The sequence below is a fragment of the Boleophthalmus pectinirostris genome, unplaced genomic scaffold (genome assembly GCF_026225935.1).
Source record: "Boleophthalmus pectinirostris isolate CB_2022bp ecotype Guang Dong unplaced genomic scaffold, ASM2622593v1 HiC_scaffold_12, whole genome shotgun sequence".
NCBI classification, from domain to species: domain Eukaryota; kingdom Metazoa; phylum Chordata; class Actinopteri; order Gobiiformes; family Gobiidae; genus Boleophthalmus; species Boleophthalmus pectinirostris.
In genome coordinates, this window is record NW_026571018.1 from 15,424,321 (window position 1) to 15,444,969 (window position 20,649).

Genomic DNA, 20,649 nt, shown 5'->3' on the forward strand with positions numbered 1-20,649 from the left:
GTTCAAAGTATATGTTGTTTTATTTTATGTATGCTTTAAGGTCCATATTTGTAAATTATCAATAACCAAGTGTTTGTTTTTTGAGAGAGAGAGAGAAATGCTGAATAAATGCATCATGTAACTAAAAAATAATCATTTGAATAATCGTGATCTCAGTATTGACCAAAATAATCATCATAATGATTTTTTCCATAATTGAGCAGCCCTAATTGGAGTTAATGAAAAAAAAAAAAAAAGCCACCAAAATACCAGGACACCACTGAAAGGAATAATATGAAAAAAGTACATAACTGATCCTTTGCAGTGACATGACGATGGGGTGTTCTACGTGTATTTCTACGGCGAAATGTTTCTGTAGTTACAACAGTGACACAATGTGTACATTAGCAAACACAGCCAGAAAAGAAAGAAAATACAAAATGGATTGGAACACATTTTCAGGAGCCTGTGATCAGTACGAGTGTTAATGGTCCTGTTTAGGTGTATTCAACAAAAAAGTGAAAGTGACTGAAAAACTGTTGTTAATTCAGTTCCTTAAATCAGATTTTGCTCTAACAAACCTCAGATTTAAGTCTAACAGAGCTTCAGAGACATGCCTACAGTTAGCGTCACATCCTCAGGGAATGTTGATGACGTCCGCTGCAAAGTAACTAACTGCAGAAGGTGAAATGCAATGACTGAACTTCAATGTAAAAGAAACTCAAGAGACCAACAACTGATCCAATATCAATTATGAAACCTCTAGCTCTAATGAACAAAGGTACAAAGTCTATTCTCCACACAATATCCACGCAGTACATGTACTCATCTCATCCATTCTTGGTTATATAACATTTCATACATTATTACAGTATAGTCACACAGGAGGGACAAGAGGGTATGTCTTCAGTGACTCATGCACAAATCTGTGAGCTGTGTTTACAAGTGCACTGTGCTCTTATGCATCACTTTCATATGTGTGTGTATGAAGTGTACAGTGACCGTGAACAAGGGAAAGGACTGCTGTCTCACTCATACGTAATCTAATCTAAGGCTAATACAGTGATACAGTACCCATCTATTTTTCAATAACATTTCGGTATACATGTTCAGCAGAAACACCTCAAATTTTGTATGGCAAACAGCCATACAAAATTTTAAAAAAGGAAAATGCAGAAACCAAACCCAAGTAGTATTTTGAAAGTCTTCTGAAAAGTGAATTAAATTGCACTGGCAGAGAAGAGATGGAAATGAAAAGTACAACAAATCTAAGGTAAAAAAAAAAAAAAAAAAAAAGTGTACTTCAATATATATAAGTGTTATGGGTGAATATAAAGACATGATTTATAGGATATTAGACATACTGCTATAAAATCCTGTTATACTTTCTATTTCCTATTATTGACGCAGCTTATTTGTTGCATTTGGGATTTCCAGCTTGTTCCCATTTCTTCACCATAATTAAATTTTTGGATTACAAACGTCTCTCTCTGAAAGTAACAGACAGAAAATCTTTAGTGCATTACTATTTCTGCTGACTCACGGTGCTCCTTTCACTACTTACATAATATTAAGTCCATCTCTCATTTTGGTCATTAAACAATGCTTTTACGCAAGGTGAGCGACCGGGAGGGGGCGGTGGCATCATGCTGGGGGTTTTCTCCGTGTATGTCTATGGCAAAATGTTCAGCGGTTACTAGGGGTGCAACAATAACAGAAATATTGCGATATCGTATTGTCAAAAGTCTCACAATAATATCGTGGACTGTCACAATTTAATCGGATTACAAGTTACTTTGTTTAAATGCCTTGTTTTATAGTAGCAATAGCCAATAAACAAAGGGAACTACACATCCCATGAGGCATTTCAGTGCAGACAACATGAAGAAATATGTTTTTTACTTGAATTCTTCAGATTATGACAGTAATAATTCACACCACAATCTTCTCAAGGTATTTTAAAGCAAAAAGTATCCCATCTACAATTATATCAGCCTCTCCAAAATATCACAATAAATTGTACCGAGAGATTCATAGCGTGAAAATATTGTACACAGAGATTTGGATATCGTTGCACATGCACACATTAGCAAACACTGTCACACAACAAGTCTCAAAACTCAAGAAAAAATACAAAATGGATTTAAATAAGACATTTTCAGAACTGTCTGATCAATGCAAGCCTTTCTGACCCCATTTAGGTTTTTTATTTTCAACAAAAAGGTGACAGGAACTAACTGAAAAACTGTTGGCTGATGCTAGATAGTTTGTGATTGTAATGTAACTCGAGAGGGACAAGTTTAAAAGTACAAAATCACAGTTCTGGTCAGATTGCGTTAAAACAAAGCTCAAATTAAAGTCTAACTTGAAGTAACTAAGCTTCAGACAGAGCAGTGCCTCCAGTTTGCTTCACCCCGTAGGAAACGTTGATGGCATCAGCTGCAAAGTATCTACCCATGGATTTCAGAAAGATGAAAAGCTGGGACTGTTTCCATAGCAATGAACAATTCAAACAAATTAAAAAACAAATATTATACAAAATACAAAATATTACATCTTATAACATCTTTTCAGTGACCAACCATCCTCCAAATGTCACCACAAAACAGGAAGCTGAGACTATGAATAGGACAGAGCACTGTAGTTTCTCACTGGAGGTAATGGTACACACACAGTACAGCATTATCCACACTCAGCCACTCCTATCACCGCACAGTGCCACTTACAGGGACTTAAACAACAGCAGCTGAACGCACTGACAGTTTGGAAATAGGATAAGGTTATATAAGCTTGCATTTTTCACCTCTATTTTTTATTCTCTTACATTTTAGCCCTGCCTTTTTAATTCATTCAGATTTTTTGGCCATTTTGAATTAGTGCTGCAATTAACATTTTAGTGATAAAAAAAAAAAATTCAGCTTTTTTTTTTTTTTAAATTCTTTGATTAGTCCATTAGTTCTATTGTGCATAGAAATTAAGGTTGAAGAATAGTGAGAATGGAGGCTTTTGGATAGAGAATATTTTGTTTAATTAATTGTAATATTGATGAAAATGAGAAATTGTTTATCATGTTTTGATCATTTTAATTTAATAATACCGTTTTATTACTATTATAAAACGTCTTTTGGCATGTGTGTTATGTGTTAGAGTCTGTATCATCCAAATAACATTTACATTTATTATCAACAATTAGTCACAGCCATTAGTTGTCTCATCATTAAAAATTCATTAAAGACAATTTTGTTTTGAATTATGATTTGCTATGACCAGTGTCCTCATTTGTCCTCACTCTGAAACCTATGGACCTTCTGCCTTTGTACCATACTCCCCTGCTGTAGTCTTTTTAATGGCAACAAAGCCTGACTTTCAAGCTTTTATTTTCATCAAGTTGATTTATTACCGGTGTTTCAGCACAAACCCAATCTGTCCCTTAACAACACTAGTAAAATCGTATCTCTAATAGTTGAGACACGTTCTTGTTTTATTAAAGGCAAGTATATAGGAGCCTGTATCTGCTCTTTTCTATCCTATGTCATTGTCAGTCTGCTCAGGTAGAATACCATTTGACCCCTGACTATCTGGGGATGAGCCAATCAAACGGTGACAGGCCATTTAAACTGCGGCAGCCTCTCACAGTCTCCCCTTTAACGATGTATAAAGTAGGACCTGGGTGCATGGACAATTAATACTGACTTTGGGGTAGATGACATTGGGAGATGCAGAGCTAAAGAAAATCGTAAGGTAAGACAGAGGACAGATACATGGAGGCTATAAACACATGCTTCCGACAGTGTGTGTGAATGCGGTTAAAGGTGCAATGCGTAACTTTCTGGAGGAGGGCCCGTCACCTGCTTGTGTCATCTGCAAGACTGGTGGCGTCGCCTGCTTGTCTTTATGGCGATGAATGAACTTTAATGCCAAACTGTAGAAAATTTCTGGCAATAACTTCTTCATGGAAGCAAGAAGATGACAAACCCGCCTCCAGAAAGGTTACATAGAGCACCTTTAAGATATATGTGCACAGAGCTGCCTTTTATAGTATATAAATGTTGTTGTATTTATCTTATAGTCAGTAAACAATGAAACAGATGATGTGGTAGTGCTGTGTTTAATGTAATGTCTGTAATTTGCCACATGGGGGCACTTAATGTTCAGTTTCAATCTGAACGTCTGGCTAACTAAACAAATGTGATCAGGTGAATCAAGCTGTAGTGCACTTTTAAAGGTATGGATGAGGTGCTAAGTCACTTCCAATTAACTTTCTCAAATAAGATCAAATCAGTATACTGTAAAATAGACTCACAGTGTTGATCATTTTCAGACTTTAAGGGTACACTATACAAGTTTTCTGGGGAAGGACGCGCCACCTACTTTGCCTAGAATGTTTCACAGTGTGGCATTAATCAAACCTCGCTATCTTGTGCATTTATTCAGTTACAGTGCACTCACCACTCCACAGACATAACCTGTGACTAAGCTGATAACATCATCTGTTTTTGTCCAAGAAAGTGTTATCTTGGCTACATGAGTTATAATAAATACTACTATAATTAAAAGATCATAAGAGTCAGTATAAAACGTGGCCCAAATGACTTTTTTTCCCCTGCGAATATAATTCTACAACTAAACATCACGCTGCATCATGATACAGATCTAAAATGTTTTAAGCCTTTTTAAAGGTACAGGAGCTCTGTCAAAACTATGAAAACCATCCATCTTAGTCTGGTCCTCCACTACAAATGTGTTTCAATATGCAGGTGTTTGGACACCCCTAAAATGGACACTCCTAAAATGTTTGGACAACCCTAATATAACAATTCAGTTATAGTGAAGTTAACATGAAGTTGATATCGAGATATTACAACTTTCACTCACATTAAAGGTCATATATTACACAAAATGGATTACTTTGAGCTTTAAGCCACGTTATAATGTTATTTCATCAAAAACATACCTTGTTGTGTTTTGTTTCATTCACACATCTTTGAGTTATTGTTCATTATTAGCCTGTCTACATCGTCAAAGCTCAAAATGCTCTGTTCCACCTTGATGTCATGTGTTTTCAAGTTAACAGCTACCTTATACTTTTTGTGCAGAAGAGACTGGCAATTTCAGGGCTAAAATCATCCAAATGATTCTAGTGAAGGTGCATGGAGTTTAAAAACAGTGGAGCACTTCCTGTATTACCACATTACATCAAAAAGTTGGAACAGTGTTTTTGCTTGAGAGAAGAACTCAGCCTAAATTTGCAGGCTTTGTGTGTTAATCAAAACATCAACCCAGGTATGTTTGTGATGAGGAAATAACATTATAACTTAGATCGAAAAATAGCGTAATATGGGCCGTTTAACATAACACTATCCAAATACAGTTATATCATGCTGTTGTTTTCCACCCTGACAAAAGCATCTGTTAGTCTGGGCACATTCAGTTTATCGAGTGGTAAGTTTGTGCAGCTTTAGGACAGAATTGATTTGTAAATTGCAAAAACTCTCTGTACTAAACACTGTGGCAAAGTCAAAAGTGACTCTGGGAGGGGCAGGCCATCTGGAGCAGCGGGCATTACCCCGATGGAGCGGTCAAACTGTGTCAGACAGAAAGACAAGCAAACTGCCCTGTGTGATCTCACATTCTCCCAGATACAAACGTGTGCCTGTGTTTGTGTGTGTGTATGGGTATTTATCACAAGACTTGCCACACTTATGGAGATGAAAATCAGGTCCCCATGACGAAAATATTTTATTATTCAGTTAAATCCACAAAATAGTCTAAATTTCAGATATGGGTTAAAATAGGTAACGTTATAGGGTTTAGGTCAGACATTTCAAACTCAGGCCTGGGGACCAAATTTGGCCCATGATATAATTATATTTGGTCCGCAAGATCATACCAAATATGTATTAGAGCTGGCCAGCAGCCTACAGATAGGCTATAGAGACATTATCATTTAAAATTGTATTATTTTATATTATGCTTGTTGTACTTGGCAAGTAGTGATTATGATAACCACTGTTAGGATCTGTCAACAGGAAAGGAATCTAAGTTATTGTAATGTCTCTCAGAAGCAAGGAAACTCAATATGTGTGTGTTTATCATAATGTGAATCCTTAAAGATTGGATCAACAACATTTCATTTAATAAAATTTCACATATGGGGTAAAATAGGTCAATGCAATGTCTACAGAAAATAAAAAATATGTCAAAAACATGTTAATAACAAGGTTTAAAGTGATAAATGTTAGGATCTGTCTCCAGCAAATGAAATGCAAAAGTCAAGAAGAAGCATTGAAACCCAAAATGTGTGCGTGTTTATCATAATTAGTGTCCCGCTGGACTTTGGAGGAGTGTGTCTTTGTTTTGGCCTGGTTATAGCGACAGACTGACTGTATTGGACATGCTGCATGAGTCAAGTCATTAATATTACGCCATGGTATTGGAAAAAGCACAAGCGAACAGGTGCATAAACAATAACATAAAAAGTGTTTCAAAACGGGTAAATTTTTCCACAGTATGGCATTAATCTTTCAACAATGAGGCAATCAGCGGATGCAGCCAGGAGGTCAAGTTACACATGACCCAGCTCACAGTAAGAAAGCAGGTTTTTCAAGGTATTCTATAACAGTAAAACACCTAGAATAATCATTAATCATGTTGCAATGGCTCATAAATAACACAAAATCTATGCAAAACTATGCACTTCAGTTATTCTACAGACCGAAGGGGTTTACGCTGAAGTTTAACACTTATTTTGCCAATATACATGATGGTAGAAACATATAGAATACAGAACACACATGATGGCACAAAATCTATTTACAATGAAGATAAGCAGGACTCCCTATATGAAAGGTTATAGAAAATCATTATTACAAATATTAGAAAGGTGAGGGCATCTTTAGTTAGTGGATTTTTAGACACATTAGTTTGCCCTTTCTGCGTAATTGTCCTTGTCAAAACCTGAACAGGTATAAACATAAAAAGAAAAGAAATCAGATTACTCACATCAGCAGTAATTGTTCATATGACATTTCAATGATAACTCCAGAAATCAGATAAAGATCAGATTTTTGGTGTCTGTGTACACATAGCCACCGTTAGCACCAAGCTGAGAAAACAATTCCATTATAATATTATCTGAGGTGTACACGCAGTCCTTTGCACCTCGTTAAATAGGAGTATGTAATTGGATGTTTTAATAAGCTATTACCAGACTAGCAACAAGGCGTGAAGAACTAAAAAGCACAATGCACATAATAACCAGCATTCAGGTAGGACCTCTATCTCACACAAGAATAAAAAATAGTGCTTAGATCTCGGTTAAGTTTGTCAAAAGTATCAAGTATCAGATACTAATCAATACTAAATCTTGTATTGAAACAAGATACTCATCAAGTTTATTCTGAAAAGAAAAAAAAACACATAATAACATGATAATATTTGAGTTCTTGATCAGTTTTAGAAATATTCAATCATTTTCTCTTCTTTATTGGTATGTTTAGTTCTGGTTTAGACCTGGTTTAGGCCTAGTTTAATTCTAAGTTACTCCTGGCAATGGATCCCCAAAAGTCTGGCCCTCAAGTAAAACTGTTAAAAATTTGAATAGACTTGCCATATGGTATAATAAAGAAAGTACAGAAAGAAAGTACTATTATTGATATCTTACATAACCAGACACTTGCGACCCACTGGCCCTGCACGCGTGTTGTCATGATACTATTGGTCGTATCTTGCCTCCAGTCTTTGCACCCCCCACATAGTGGAGCCCAAAACAAGAGGTGTGTGGTGCCTAAATATCAGGCAGAATGGAGCAGACTAAGACTAGTTCACTGAAGAACATTACATGTAACATATTCAAGACATAAAAAGCATTCACATGTTCATGTGCTGTCTGGGATGTTCGAGCGCAGTCGGAATGCCCTCCTGCAGCAGAGCACAGCTCACTCCTGCTCCCTGTATAGTTTGGTTTGATCACGATCTGTACCAAAGCTGCTCATTCACATGAGGCCGATTACAGCTCTATCCTAAAGTGTGTTTTCTGTCTGCAGGGTATTGCTCATGGTAGGAACAGGTGCGACATGGGGGAGAGAGGAGATCAGCGAATCTGATGTGGAATGAGGAGCACACAAGAAAGACACTGGTCTGCTGTGTAATGGGAAGCAAAACAATAGAGGAACACAGAGAAAACTATGGCTGACATGAGGTCTACAGGGGTTCACATACATACGTGAGAGGAGCACACATGCGCACGGATCACAAGCCAGTTCTGTGACGGCCCATCCAAAATTCTATAATCCCAGCCAGCGCCTCTACTGGTGCAGACTTATTTCATGGGGCTCCAAAGCTGTTTTTGTACTCATACATACATTATATATATATATATATATATATATATATATATATATATATATATATATATATATATATATATATATATATATATATATATATATATATACTATATATATGCCTGGTAATGAGGCAAAGACTGCTGACATTACCCATGCTGGCAGTGATTTTAAATGCCACAGCCGTCACAGATTGGTTCAGATGCCATCACCATATATGTACTTGTACCGTCCCACTCCAGTCTCCAGTGGTCAAGTACAGCCCGACCTGGACACACTCCCTCGTTAACACTTGCGCTCGTGCAAAGACTGGGGGCAAAATAGGGCCAAAAAAGTTCTAATTCAATTTCAATACTAAGGAATAGATGTTAAATATTTCAACGATAAATCATACCATTTTCTTTTATATTACCATGTGGAGTTAGTCTATGTGGTCTTATACAGCTCAAGGTCATTCTAAAGCTATTCAGGAAAGGTTCATTTTTGGCCTGTGAATGTGACGTTTTTATTATCAATACTGCTCAAATTAGTGTCTAGTTTCGATACTAGTTTTAGTATCTCACACACACTCACATACACACACACACACACACACAATGGTTAGAATTTCATTACAAAATGAGTGACAGTGCAATGAGACGGTAAAACGTGCTGTCAGGAGTTAATCTGGCCATCAGGTTTCCAAAGCATCAAACACTCCCTTCATTTTTTGCGATTCATTCTAATTAACTTCAGTCAGTTTCAAAGACATCTGCACACTGTAGAAAACAAATGGGACTGCAGATTAAGTTCTTTATAACTCATCTTTTCTTTTATAATTCACCAAGTCAAATCTAACATAAATCTCACATTAAAACTTTTAGAACTGGGTTGCCAGATTGTTCTTTTAGTCACACGGCAATGATGTAGCTTTGGCGTTGTGAATCTCAAACTTTTAATCATCGTAAGTTTGTCGTGCTCAGTTATGTAAAAAAGCTATTGTACAAATGTATCTGCTGGCACTGGCATCATTTGCCAGACTGATCCAGGACCATAACACCAGCGAGTGAGATTTACAAGTTACTTTTGGACAAAACACAAGGTTTGTTTTAGGTGCTTTTACCACATGGGAGCTTCCAAAAAGACAAAAGTTAATGACGCAACACAACTGGCTACAGATTTAACCACATACCACTGTTATGAATTTTCTTTATTCCTATAACTATCTATTTATCTATCTATCTGTTTACTTGTCTATCTATCACACCACATTCATACATAGGCAAGATGAAGTAATGACAGTAAAGCCTTACCTTTATAATGTGCTTTACAAGCTTGTCGAAGCTTCTCAAAGCTCTATAGTGTAATCAATATTCATTCACTCCATACTCTCATACTATAGTCATGGTAAATTACTATTGTAGCCACAGCTGCCCTGGGATAGACTGATGGAAGTGAGTCTGCAGCATCTTCCCCTCCAACACCACCACCACAAACACTCACAAACACACCACTTTCAGACTAGGCAATGTGAGTGAAGGACACAAAGACAGAACTTGGTCAGAGAGGGAATTGATCCTTGGACTTTCAGGCTGAGGGACCACTATTCTAACCACCAAGCCAGAATTGGGGTCACACCAATAATCATAATATTTTTGGGCAAACACCTAAAATCACTGAGCCAATGCTCAAGTTTGTAAACAACATCAATATGGTGCTTTTCCAACACAATCTGAGCATAGTAATTATTCACCTTGATGAGTTATGAGTTTATAAGCAACTTTCAGAGGCCAGAGTCACAATAATGCTCACAACAGCTAGTGTGCTAACAGGTCACTGGTTGTGCTTCCTCATTCAGGGTCGGTAAAAATGCTTTATAATTAGAAGCAGACAGCAGAGGTCTTATTTTTCTAAGACCTGCTTTTACAATACATCTGAACTACTGGGGCAAAACAAATTTTAGTTTCTTACTTGGGAAAAGAATCAACATGCTTTACAAATTTGATGACAAAGATTTTGATTTCCAAATATTACAAAAGCTGTTTGTGAAAAGAAAACAACACAAAAGTGACATCTATGAACAAGTCCTCTAAAGTTTTGAAGTGCTAAGGATCACAGAATAACAAGAACACTCTTAACACTGGAATTAATAAAGTGTTGACTCATTATCAGGTGGGACAGGGAGAACAAAAACAGTTCTTAAAGGTCCTCTGTTACGTAAAATTGATTCTTGTGAGCTTTAAGTCATGTTATAACACTGTTTTCTCATCAAAAACATACATGGAGTCGTGTTTTGTTTCATTCACACATGTTTAAATGTCTGTTTACATCTGTTCCAACTTGCGATGTCCTGACATTTACCTTTAGTTCAGTAGTGCTTGGCAATTCCAGGTCTGAAATTATCCAAATGATTCTTCTGAAAGTGTAGTATGTGTTTAGTATAAGTGTATGTAGTTTAGTAGAATCACACAGTGGAGCACTTTCTGTATTACCACATGACATTGCAAACAGAGCGTCTTCAGTTTGAGAGAAAAACTCAGCCTAAATATGCGAGGTTTGTGTGTTAAACATGTGTGAATGAAACAAAACACAACTCCAGGGATGTTTTGGATGAGGAAACATTATAACACATCAGAAAATAGTCCTTTAAAGCAGACAGAAAACTGGCATTCACAAACGCTGTCAAAGGCTGATTAAAGGATCTCCACTAACCTCAGCCAACTGCAGAACCATGATTAATTACATGTTTGTAAAATGTCAGGAAGATAAAAAATTCATACGGTAATCTGCTTTGTCGGGTGAATTATTTATCTCAAACCTTACACCTCGATCATGTGATGGGGAGACAAGACACTAGGCAAGATATCGAATTTTTGTATCACAATAATATGGTCTAAATAATTATAATTAACAACAGGAATTTAAAAAATGCTGACAGTTTAAAAATGTTATTGAAATATTGACACTTTGCAGCTGATATCTTCAAAATTATTTTTATTTTGATTATCATGATTATTCGTATATTTTTGTTATTTTTGTTCTGTTTTTGTTTCATTGTTGGTGTTTATGTGCATGTACATCTTGCCTGTTTTTTGTAGGAAAAAATAAATAAATAAATGGAACCCAGGAAGAACAGTTGCTGTTTTTCAGTAGCTAATGGGGACCTAAATAAAAACAAACAAACAAACAAACAAACAAAATTTCCTAGAAGTGTGAAGCTAACTATAGGCACTGATCTGTCTGACGCTCGAATTAGCCTTTAATCTTTTATTTTTGTTTTATTTTAACACAATCCGAACAGAAAGAGCTAATTTAGATGGAAATACAACAGATGTTAGCATTAGTCAACAGTTTTTCAGTTAGTCACAACATTTTTTGTTGAAAATCAAACACCTGAACAGGACCATGAACGCTTGTATTGATCACAGGCTCCGGAAAATGTGTTATTTAAATAAATTTTGCATTTTTTTCTTGAACTCTCAGACAATTTTCTGTTAACATTCCACCAGTACAGATATATGTAGAAGCCCCCAGAATGATATCAGTAAAAAGTATCACTACTCAAATGACTATTATCATTATGTACTTTGTTATTAAGAAGTTTCAGTTTATAACTATAATAGCTTTGTACTTTGTTATAAGTGAAAACAACAATGATCTAGAAGAGAACATCATGGCTAATAGCTTTCTCTGCGCAGTCTGGGTGTATAATGGTTATTATATCTATCGCTGTGTTTCAGAAGAGATCACATCATTCTATAGGCCGTTAATGTTTCAAACAGATGGGGGCAGTAAAAATAAAAAAAAATAAATAAATATTGTTAAAATGCAGATTTGTGTTATAATACAGTGAGTTCTTGGGTCTAGTAACCAATAGAAATGATCAGGATCAGCATTTGTGAATTTACCTTTTGGATACTTCATGGCAAAATAGGAAAAACTGGCTCTTGCCCCCTGAGACAACTATTTGGGGACTTTCATAATTATACAAAATGTACCACAAACAATTACAGTCTTTCTTTTTATCACAGTTAAGAATATTATTGTTGATTTTCCTATCCCTCAAGGAGACAAATCCAAAGTTATTTCTATATATTAAGTTATTTTCAATTCATTTGGAGATGACCTATAGTTTGTTGGGCATTAATAAAATTTATTTTCAGTAATTACCTCAGTACCTCAGTGGTTTATGAGGTTTTAAAGACATGCATCAGCTGGCAACAGAATTACAGTCAAAGCTGAGTTTATAAAGTTAATACGAGTTGATGTGACAGATAAAGTGCCCGCTTTTTCCATTAACCCAAGCGAGGAGAAGTTTTTAACCTGAATTATCCTGTTAATGATCTGTATAAATCTGAGTAAAATGCCATGGATGGGGAGCTGCCTTTGTAATTAAATCTGGGTATGAGAAATGACGAGGATAAACAAAACCAAAGCCTTGAGAATGCACTCTATAATAATAAAAAAGCTATGGAGCTATATTGTATTACTTTGTTATTTTGACTGTACCAACCAATAGGACTGTAGGCCTTTAGTTTACTCATTTACTCAATTAATCGGTTGACCAAAGTGTGTTCTTAAAATGTTAATTGGACAACAGCTGAAGGAGAAGTTAATGAGTGAGCTGAAGATTTGTTATTTTTTATGCATTTAAAAAAATATTTATATGGAAAAAGGCAGATTCAATTTATGATTCACAAACTGAATCTGTCTTTATATAAACGCATAGTTTCTTACTACTATTTTTTCTGCATAAAAAGTTGGTTTTGCATTAATTTGTGTAGGTGTAGTCTAGTGAGAGGTGTTTGGGTTCAGATACGTAGAGAACAGTAACAGTTTCTAATCTAGACCTTTTGCTACACCACCTTTTTAGTCGACTAATCAATCAGCAGGACATGTCATAACGTTTTGGTTGGACGTCCGTCACCTCCTTGTTTCTATGGATATGTCATTGCTCTGCCTGAAATGTTCCACAGTATGACCTTAAACAGCTCTAAGTGGTGGTTTTATAGCTGAAAAATACTTGGAAAAACAGGCATTCTGACTGTAGGCGGGGTTGCCTTTCCACAGATCTCACCTGTAACTTGGTCTCCATGATAACAGAAAGGTTTAATGCCATACTGTGAAACATTCCAGACAGAATAATAACATCTCCATGAAGAAAAGACCTGGCAACCATCAAGAGAGCTCTTCTCACCTGCAGTCATTTGCACTTTGAATAACTTTCTTCAATGATAATCTAACATAGTAAAAATGTTTTGACTGGTCAGTAATTGCTCGCGTTTAATAAGTTGTTAAAATGTTGTTCGTGAAAAGTAAATTATGCACTTTTCAGTTCTGCACTGGTGGTTTGTGTTTTTAAAGTAATCCCCAGCTAATATCTAATTTACAAGCTTCAAGAAATAATACTTGTTTTAGCACTTCACAGATGACTACCCAAGAATGTAATCCTAATTAATCCGAGCCAATAGCTGGATTAAGGGTTAGTTAAAGCAAATAGAGTGGCACAAAGTTAAAGTGGCAAAGCAGGGTCTAACAAATGCACTGCTGGCTAAAACATGTTATGTGATCTCAAAGTCTAAAATATTGACTTTTCTTTAGACACTGCACCTGATTTTCAGTGTCTTAAATATATGATAAACAAAACTTCTGTAGTTCATATTAAACAGTTTTCAGTGGTCCAAAATTATTCCACAGTTTAAGGATTCTTAGCAATTTAACACAATGAATTTATGAGCTCATTTCACAATTAGCCATCTAGAGACTAAAGCAAAGTTTTGCCTCTTGTCACTTTAATGTTAACAACAAATGCTAACAATTTTTTTCATTTTAATCTTAAATTTTATGATGATTATTTATGTTTTGATTTGTTTTTATTGTGATTTTAATGTTTTTCTTATTCTGTAAAGCACCTTGAATTACTTTGTGTAAAATACAAATAAACTTGCCTTGGCTTGCCTTGCCATGCAAACAGCGCACCAGCTTTAATTCATGATTTTACAAACGCCAAAAAAGCTTTATAATTACAGCGCACAGCATTTTGAACCTTACGTTAGAATGTTGACAACTCATCAAAAACATAACTGGAGTTGTATTGTGTTGTGTTTCATTCACACATGTTTGAGTAACGCTTTATTATTAGTCTTTCTACATCGCAAAACCTCAAAATGCTGTGAACCACATTGTGATGACAGCTGCATTTGACCTTTAGTTCAGCAGAGGAAATTCCAAAGCTGAAAAGATCCCAAGGTGTATGGAGTTTATTCCTGTATTACCACAAGACATCATAAGGTGGAGCAGACTGTTTTCTGTTTTAGAGAAGAACTCAGCCTAAATATGCAGGATTTGTGTGTTCAACAAAACTCCCAGTATGTTTGCAATGAGGAAACAAAATTATAACATGGATCAGAAATGGCGTAATATGGGCACTTGAGGTTAATAAAAAGTATAAATTAGAATTAAACCTCTTGATAAGATCACATTCTTTCACCTGTAATTCTCCCTCTGAGCTCGGCCTCCACTTCAGCTTATGAGCCAGGCTGTGCTTCCACTTGTACACACTGTTCACAGAGGGCCACTTCACTGGGCCCTTCAGGCTGCTCAGGTCTGGGGCCCAGTTCTTCAGAAGCTCCATGGACAGGCGCTTCTTCAGGGTCCCATGGCGATCAGTCCGGGGAGGGGCAAGCAGGTTTGGGACGCTGCCGCCGTGGAGGGAAGGGCTGAGCGAAGAGCTACTGGTCAGGCTGTCCCAACGCCGAGTGAGGGTAAAGGTCATTGTTGAAAGGCACACACCAGATTAAGGGTTTAGTCCAGGTTTAGTTCCAGGTTTGGTTCCAGTCTAGTCCAATTCTGGTTTCAGCAGAGAGATCCGTGTAATCCCTCAGATGTCCAGGTAGGTTCCATTGTAAAACTAAATTGAATTCTGCAAACTGGATAAAAGTTTTGCCACTTCAATTATGGGATTCTGATAAGTCACTGCCTTATATCTATTTGAAGGGAGGAGCTAACTACACTGAAACCATCACTTTTGTTTTTGTTTGGTCCTGGTTTTGGTCCAGTTTTAGTAATGCTTTAATTCCAGGTTTAGTTCCGTGTTTAAGCTCAGTATAGACCAAATTTTGAAGATTTTGAAGTATAAACGCAGCCTAAAAGACTTCAGGAGAGATATCCATGTAATCCCTCAGATGTCCAGGCAGGTTCCATCGCAAAAGAAAATTGAATTCGGGATTTTGGTCTAGTCCTTAAGAGTGAATACATTTCTCCAATCATCCAAATGGCTTTTTCAGTTCTGGCTGAATGGAGGAACTACATTGAAATGAACACACCTTAGTTATTTAAAGCAAGGTGTATCTGACAATGTACAAATCTAGGCTAAATCAGTTCTGTTGAGCTGTGCGCATGACTGAAAGAATTTCATTTTGCATATAACGTCTACTCTTTTAAAGTAAATTGTGTGGATGAATTGTTTTAATTTGTTTGTATTGTGATGTTAATGTCTTTCTTGTTCTGTAAAGCACTTAGAATTACTGTGTGCAAATTGTGCTATACAAATACAAACTTGCCTTGTCTAGTGAAGTCCATTAACGCCCAGAGAATTGAATAAATGTAATCTCAGTCAAGTAAATTGCAAAAGATCCTCATGAATGAAATAATCCATGGGTCAAAGTAAATCTGCATTGGCCCATTGTAATCCAAAACCATCTCTTATCCAGGAGAACAAAACTTTGCGTTTACTTGTCCCGTAGACTCCGCAGTACAAACTTTACTCAGGGGGGTAATAGAACACACTGTGGAGGGCAGATGGGTGATTTAGCTGTAGGGGGGTGTAAACCAGGGGAAGTACTTGCATCACGTACTCAATATATCTGATTGGGTGAGAGCAAAAGCGCTGGGTCGCAGACGTGAAGCCGATTGGATTAAAGAGAGGACAGTGCTGCGAGCTGGAGCCACTGATATAAATCACATGGAGCCATAATTAATGCCTCAGGGAAGTGAGCTCTGTCAGGAAGCCAAAACTAGATTAGAGTCGGATCAATGGAGCACGTCAGGAAAAAGGAGGAGCCATAGGAGCCCATCCACACATCCAACATAACACGACGTAATGAGGGGAAACCATAATGGTACAGGGAAAGTCCGAGCAGTGCAAAGTCAATGAGATACAACTAGGGCTGGGATTCACGGGGTCCCTCATGATTCAATGCAATAGGTGATACATGGGTCACAATGAGATATTATCATGACATATTTTACATGATATTTTGCGATATATTGCTGTTTTTTTCCAGAATCAAATACATTTTTGCAGCAATATTTCTTTGTTAAACTACTACTTGTGCAAAGTTATGTATATGTGAATATGTCAAGTAGGGCTGGGTATCATTAAGAAGTTGCCGATACAATATATACCTCGATACCTAGGCCACGATACGATACATATTTTGATACGATATATTTCAAATCAATTAGATAAGGTTCATTAAATTGTGGCTGTGAGACTACAAGTTTTGTTAAACCACTTCTCGTGCAAAGTTAACATGAAACACAAATATTTTAATCATCAAAACAGTGAAAATGTCAAATTTGTCACATAAACAAGTTTCTTCCACTAAACAAACAACAAAACTGTAGCACTGAAACAAAATAATTGAGTAAAATAAACCAAAAAATACTCTTGGTGATACATCAATACAACAGTCCGTGATACTGATACTGTATCATCACATTAAAAAATACGATATAATTTTGACATTGTTGCACACCCCTAATGTCAAATGTATTGTATAATCAAGTTTCCTAAATAAGCACTAATAATAATCACTATATCATCAATAATCAGCCTAATAATCACTAAATAAGCAACAAAATTGCAGTGTGGTCACAAAAAAATAACTAAAACACCAAAAATACTCGTGGTGATATATTGAAACAGCAGTCTGCGATAACGATATTACCACCAAATTAAGTATGACAATATATTGATATTTCAATATTTTTGCACACTCCTAGATACAACAAAAGACTGAAGCATAATGAAACTCGACAGCACAACTGTAAATTTTGAGCTATAGGTTTTGTCAGGACTGTTAGCTGCAGGATTTTACCTATTGTTTTCGTTCAGATATTTCTTTCAAAAACAGTAAATCTCATGTAGAGCTAAATAAGATTGTTCTAGGTCCAACTGTCATTCTGATTTCATATCTGATTTCATATCTGATTTGCAGCGTTGTTTTGGACACTATGTGACAGTGCTGTTAATATATTCATCAAACAAGAGACAGTTACCTTTCAGAAATGTATATTTAACCACAAACTATATCAGATATGTAAATAATCTATCATTACACTGGATTATTATTATGTGTTTATCTCACTAACGCTGCCATAACCGAGCATCTTACCTCATCCTCCTACAATTTCTGTGACACATATGACCTTTTTTTGCATCAAACAACTGTAATCCCTTTTCAATGCAAGATGTGTTGTTGATAAAAGAAAAAAAGAGAAAATTGTAAAAATGTCAGTTGCTATCGATTCTTTAGGGCTGTCATTACAAATACTACATCCATTTACTACATTCATTTTGGGGGTTAATATTTATTCTTTTTCTTCATACTAGTGGGAAAAATTTGGTTATTTTTCTGTTCAATATGAGATTTGAGCTGAAGAAGGTTGAATTGTAAATTTCTATGACTAATTATACACAAGTTACTTAAGTGATTCTGTTATTTATTTATTTATTTATATTTAACAATTTAACATTTAGAATATTTTTTGTGGGATAATTCTACCTGGGATAATTCTGCCTAATTAGTTTTAATATTTTTGGGAGAAAATTCTACCTTTCCGGGATATTTCTACCTATTTGGTTTTAATATTTTTAGGAGATAATTCTACCTTTGTGGGATAATTCTGCCTATTTGGTTTTAATTTGATCATTTACCATCTATATTTACTACTTTCATGACAGGCCTACTGGAAGTGACAACACACTTAACAATAGGCCCTCCTTTCTGAAATTCTCATCATTATGGTCATCAAACTGTAGAACACGAACAAAACCTACAGAAACCAGTCTGAAAAGAGCCACTTTAACCTTTGGAGTTAGTGACAGCGGAGCACAGAGGAGCAGACAGCTTTGATCTCCTCTGTCTGAGCTTTTCACTTTGTGTTTTCTGTCTCTTCACTGGCTCATTTGTCACTGACCCTCACAGCCCCTAACTACCTCTGGCTCACATCATCAGAGCACATACCCGTACACTGGGGCTGCAGGATGAATCGAAATCAAAACTAAATCACATTTTGAATAGGCACAATTAGCAAATACCAAAGGCTGCCATTTTTGAAGTACCATAATTTTTATAATAGTTTTTTACTTGTACATACACATTTATATAATTATGCCTTATTTGACTCTTGCTATTTTTGCGTCTTATTTTGAATTTATTACCATTTATATGTTTTCTCTTCGTTATTATAATATATAGTGTGAGTTATGTGTCCGAATAATTCCCCTTGTGGATCAATAAAGTTTGCCTCAGTCTAATCTAACATCTGTACTAACATGTTCTGTAATTTCTGAAACTTTAACTAGAATCCTGTTATTACAACATAAATCACAAATCTACTCAAAATTGCAGTGCTTGTCAGAAAAATCTCAAATTAGATATCTTCCCCAAATTGTTCAGCCTTAGTTTAGAAAAAGACAATCTTAAAGGTGTAACGTTTCTGGTGGAGAGCTCGTCAAATGCTTTTCTCCATGAAGATGTGATTGCTTTGTCTGGAATGTTTCACAGTGTAGCATTAAACCTTTCTATCTTCATGGAGACCAAACCAGACCAAGTTATAGGTTATATCTGTGGAGAGGCAACCCTGCTTATCATCGAGTGCCTTTTTTTTTTGGCCATTTTTGAGCTATAAAATCACCTGCAATTGAATAAATGTAAGGTAGAGCTGTTTAATTTCATACTGTGGAACATTCCAGGCATTCCTATCAAGTAGGTGAGGGACCCCCAATCAAAAAGTAACATGGTGCACCTTAAGCCCATGACACCTCACCAGTGTCACATGCATTTCGACACTTGGCACTGGCCTTGGAAACCAGTTTGCGATCATGCTACTGGAGCGCATGACCATTATAGACGAGAGCCTGTTCCCACGCAGCAAATGGCTGGTTTACCATAGGGACACACTTAGAGATGCTACAACCAGAGAGAGAGAGTGAGGGAATGAACCCGGTACACACAACCCTGTCTATACCGTCTCTGTAATGTCTCAGATGTGTTATGTTATGAGTCTGTTTTCTATTAAATTTAATGTTTAAAGTGCTCGTGCAAACTGGGAATAGAAATGTTAAATCTTTAGCAAAATCTTAAAGGGCTCATATTAGGCTATTTTCTGATCTATGTTATCCGCCTTATTCCGGAAGTTGCCGTGGGCGCTGCCATCATCATTCGGGTTGTATTATTTTGTATGAGACTGCCGATCTTGACAGCAAATAAGTTCAACACGGATGAGCCACTTTATAGCCCCCCTGAGAATAGGTGCAGTAAACATATAACATTTTACACAAATTAACCAAATTTATGTCATAGTTAAGATGCAAAATGTTTCCCAAATTCTCCATTGACATGAATGGGAAGTGCCACCACAAAAAAGTGAGGTTTAGGAGCATTTAGAGACAAAAGTGGGAGGAAAAGAGGTGAATAATGTTGTTTCCTCGTCCCAAACATACTTGGAGTTGTTTTGCATCATTCACATGTTTAACACACAAAGCCTGCATATTTAGGGTGAGTTCTTCTCTCAAACTGAAAGCACTCTCCTTGTGAGGTCATGTGGTAAATCCAGGAAGTGCTCCAGTGTGTTTTTAAACTCCATACACCTTCACAAGAATCATTGGGATCATGAACATGAAGCATGAAAACGACCACTTCGTGACAACACAAGGTGAGGTTTGGAGATGTAGACAGACTAAAGGGTTTATAAAATATTACTCAAACATGTGTGAATATAACAAAACACAACTCCAGGTATGTTTCTGATGAGGTAACAGCATTATAACATGGCTTAAAGCTCACAAGAGACAATTCTGGAACTTTAATGGCTTGTAATATCAAGTAATGTGTCTTTTGTGGTCTAACTAAATCTTAAATGATTTTAACTGCCTATATAACAATATGCATTGCCCTAATTCAAGTAAATAAATAAATAAAATAAAAAACAAACCCCACCCATATGCTTTTGTTTGAAACCAATACAAAAAGGTGTCAACGTAGCAGTCAATCACCTCTCAAACGTTAGCATGCAAGCGGGATGCAAAATCAATGCCAGCGAGTTAAACATATTGCGT

The 20,649-nt window shown here is 36.3% G+C and overlaps 1 protein-coding gene across 1 annotated transcript in view; it reads right to left on the reverse strand.

The window, feature by feature from the left end:
- dlg2 (discs, large homolog 2 (Drosophila)) overlaps positions 1–20,649 on the reverse strand; it is a 140,079-nt gene that overhangs the window by 68,272 nt on the left and 51,158 nt on the right. The window contains exons 3-4 of the mRNA XM_055148468.1: positions 11,695–11,732; positions 9,720–9,738 (exon numbers count right to left, since the gene is read on the reverse strand). Of these exons, the coding sequence (XP_055004443.1) occupies positions 9,720–9,738; positions 11,695–11,732 (57 nt within the window). The remainder of the gene's footprint in view (positions 1–9,719; positions 9,739–11,694; positions 11,733–20,649) is intronic.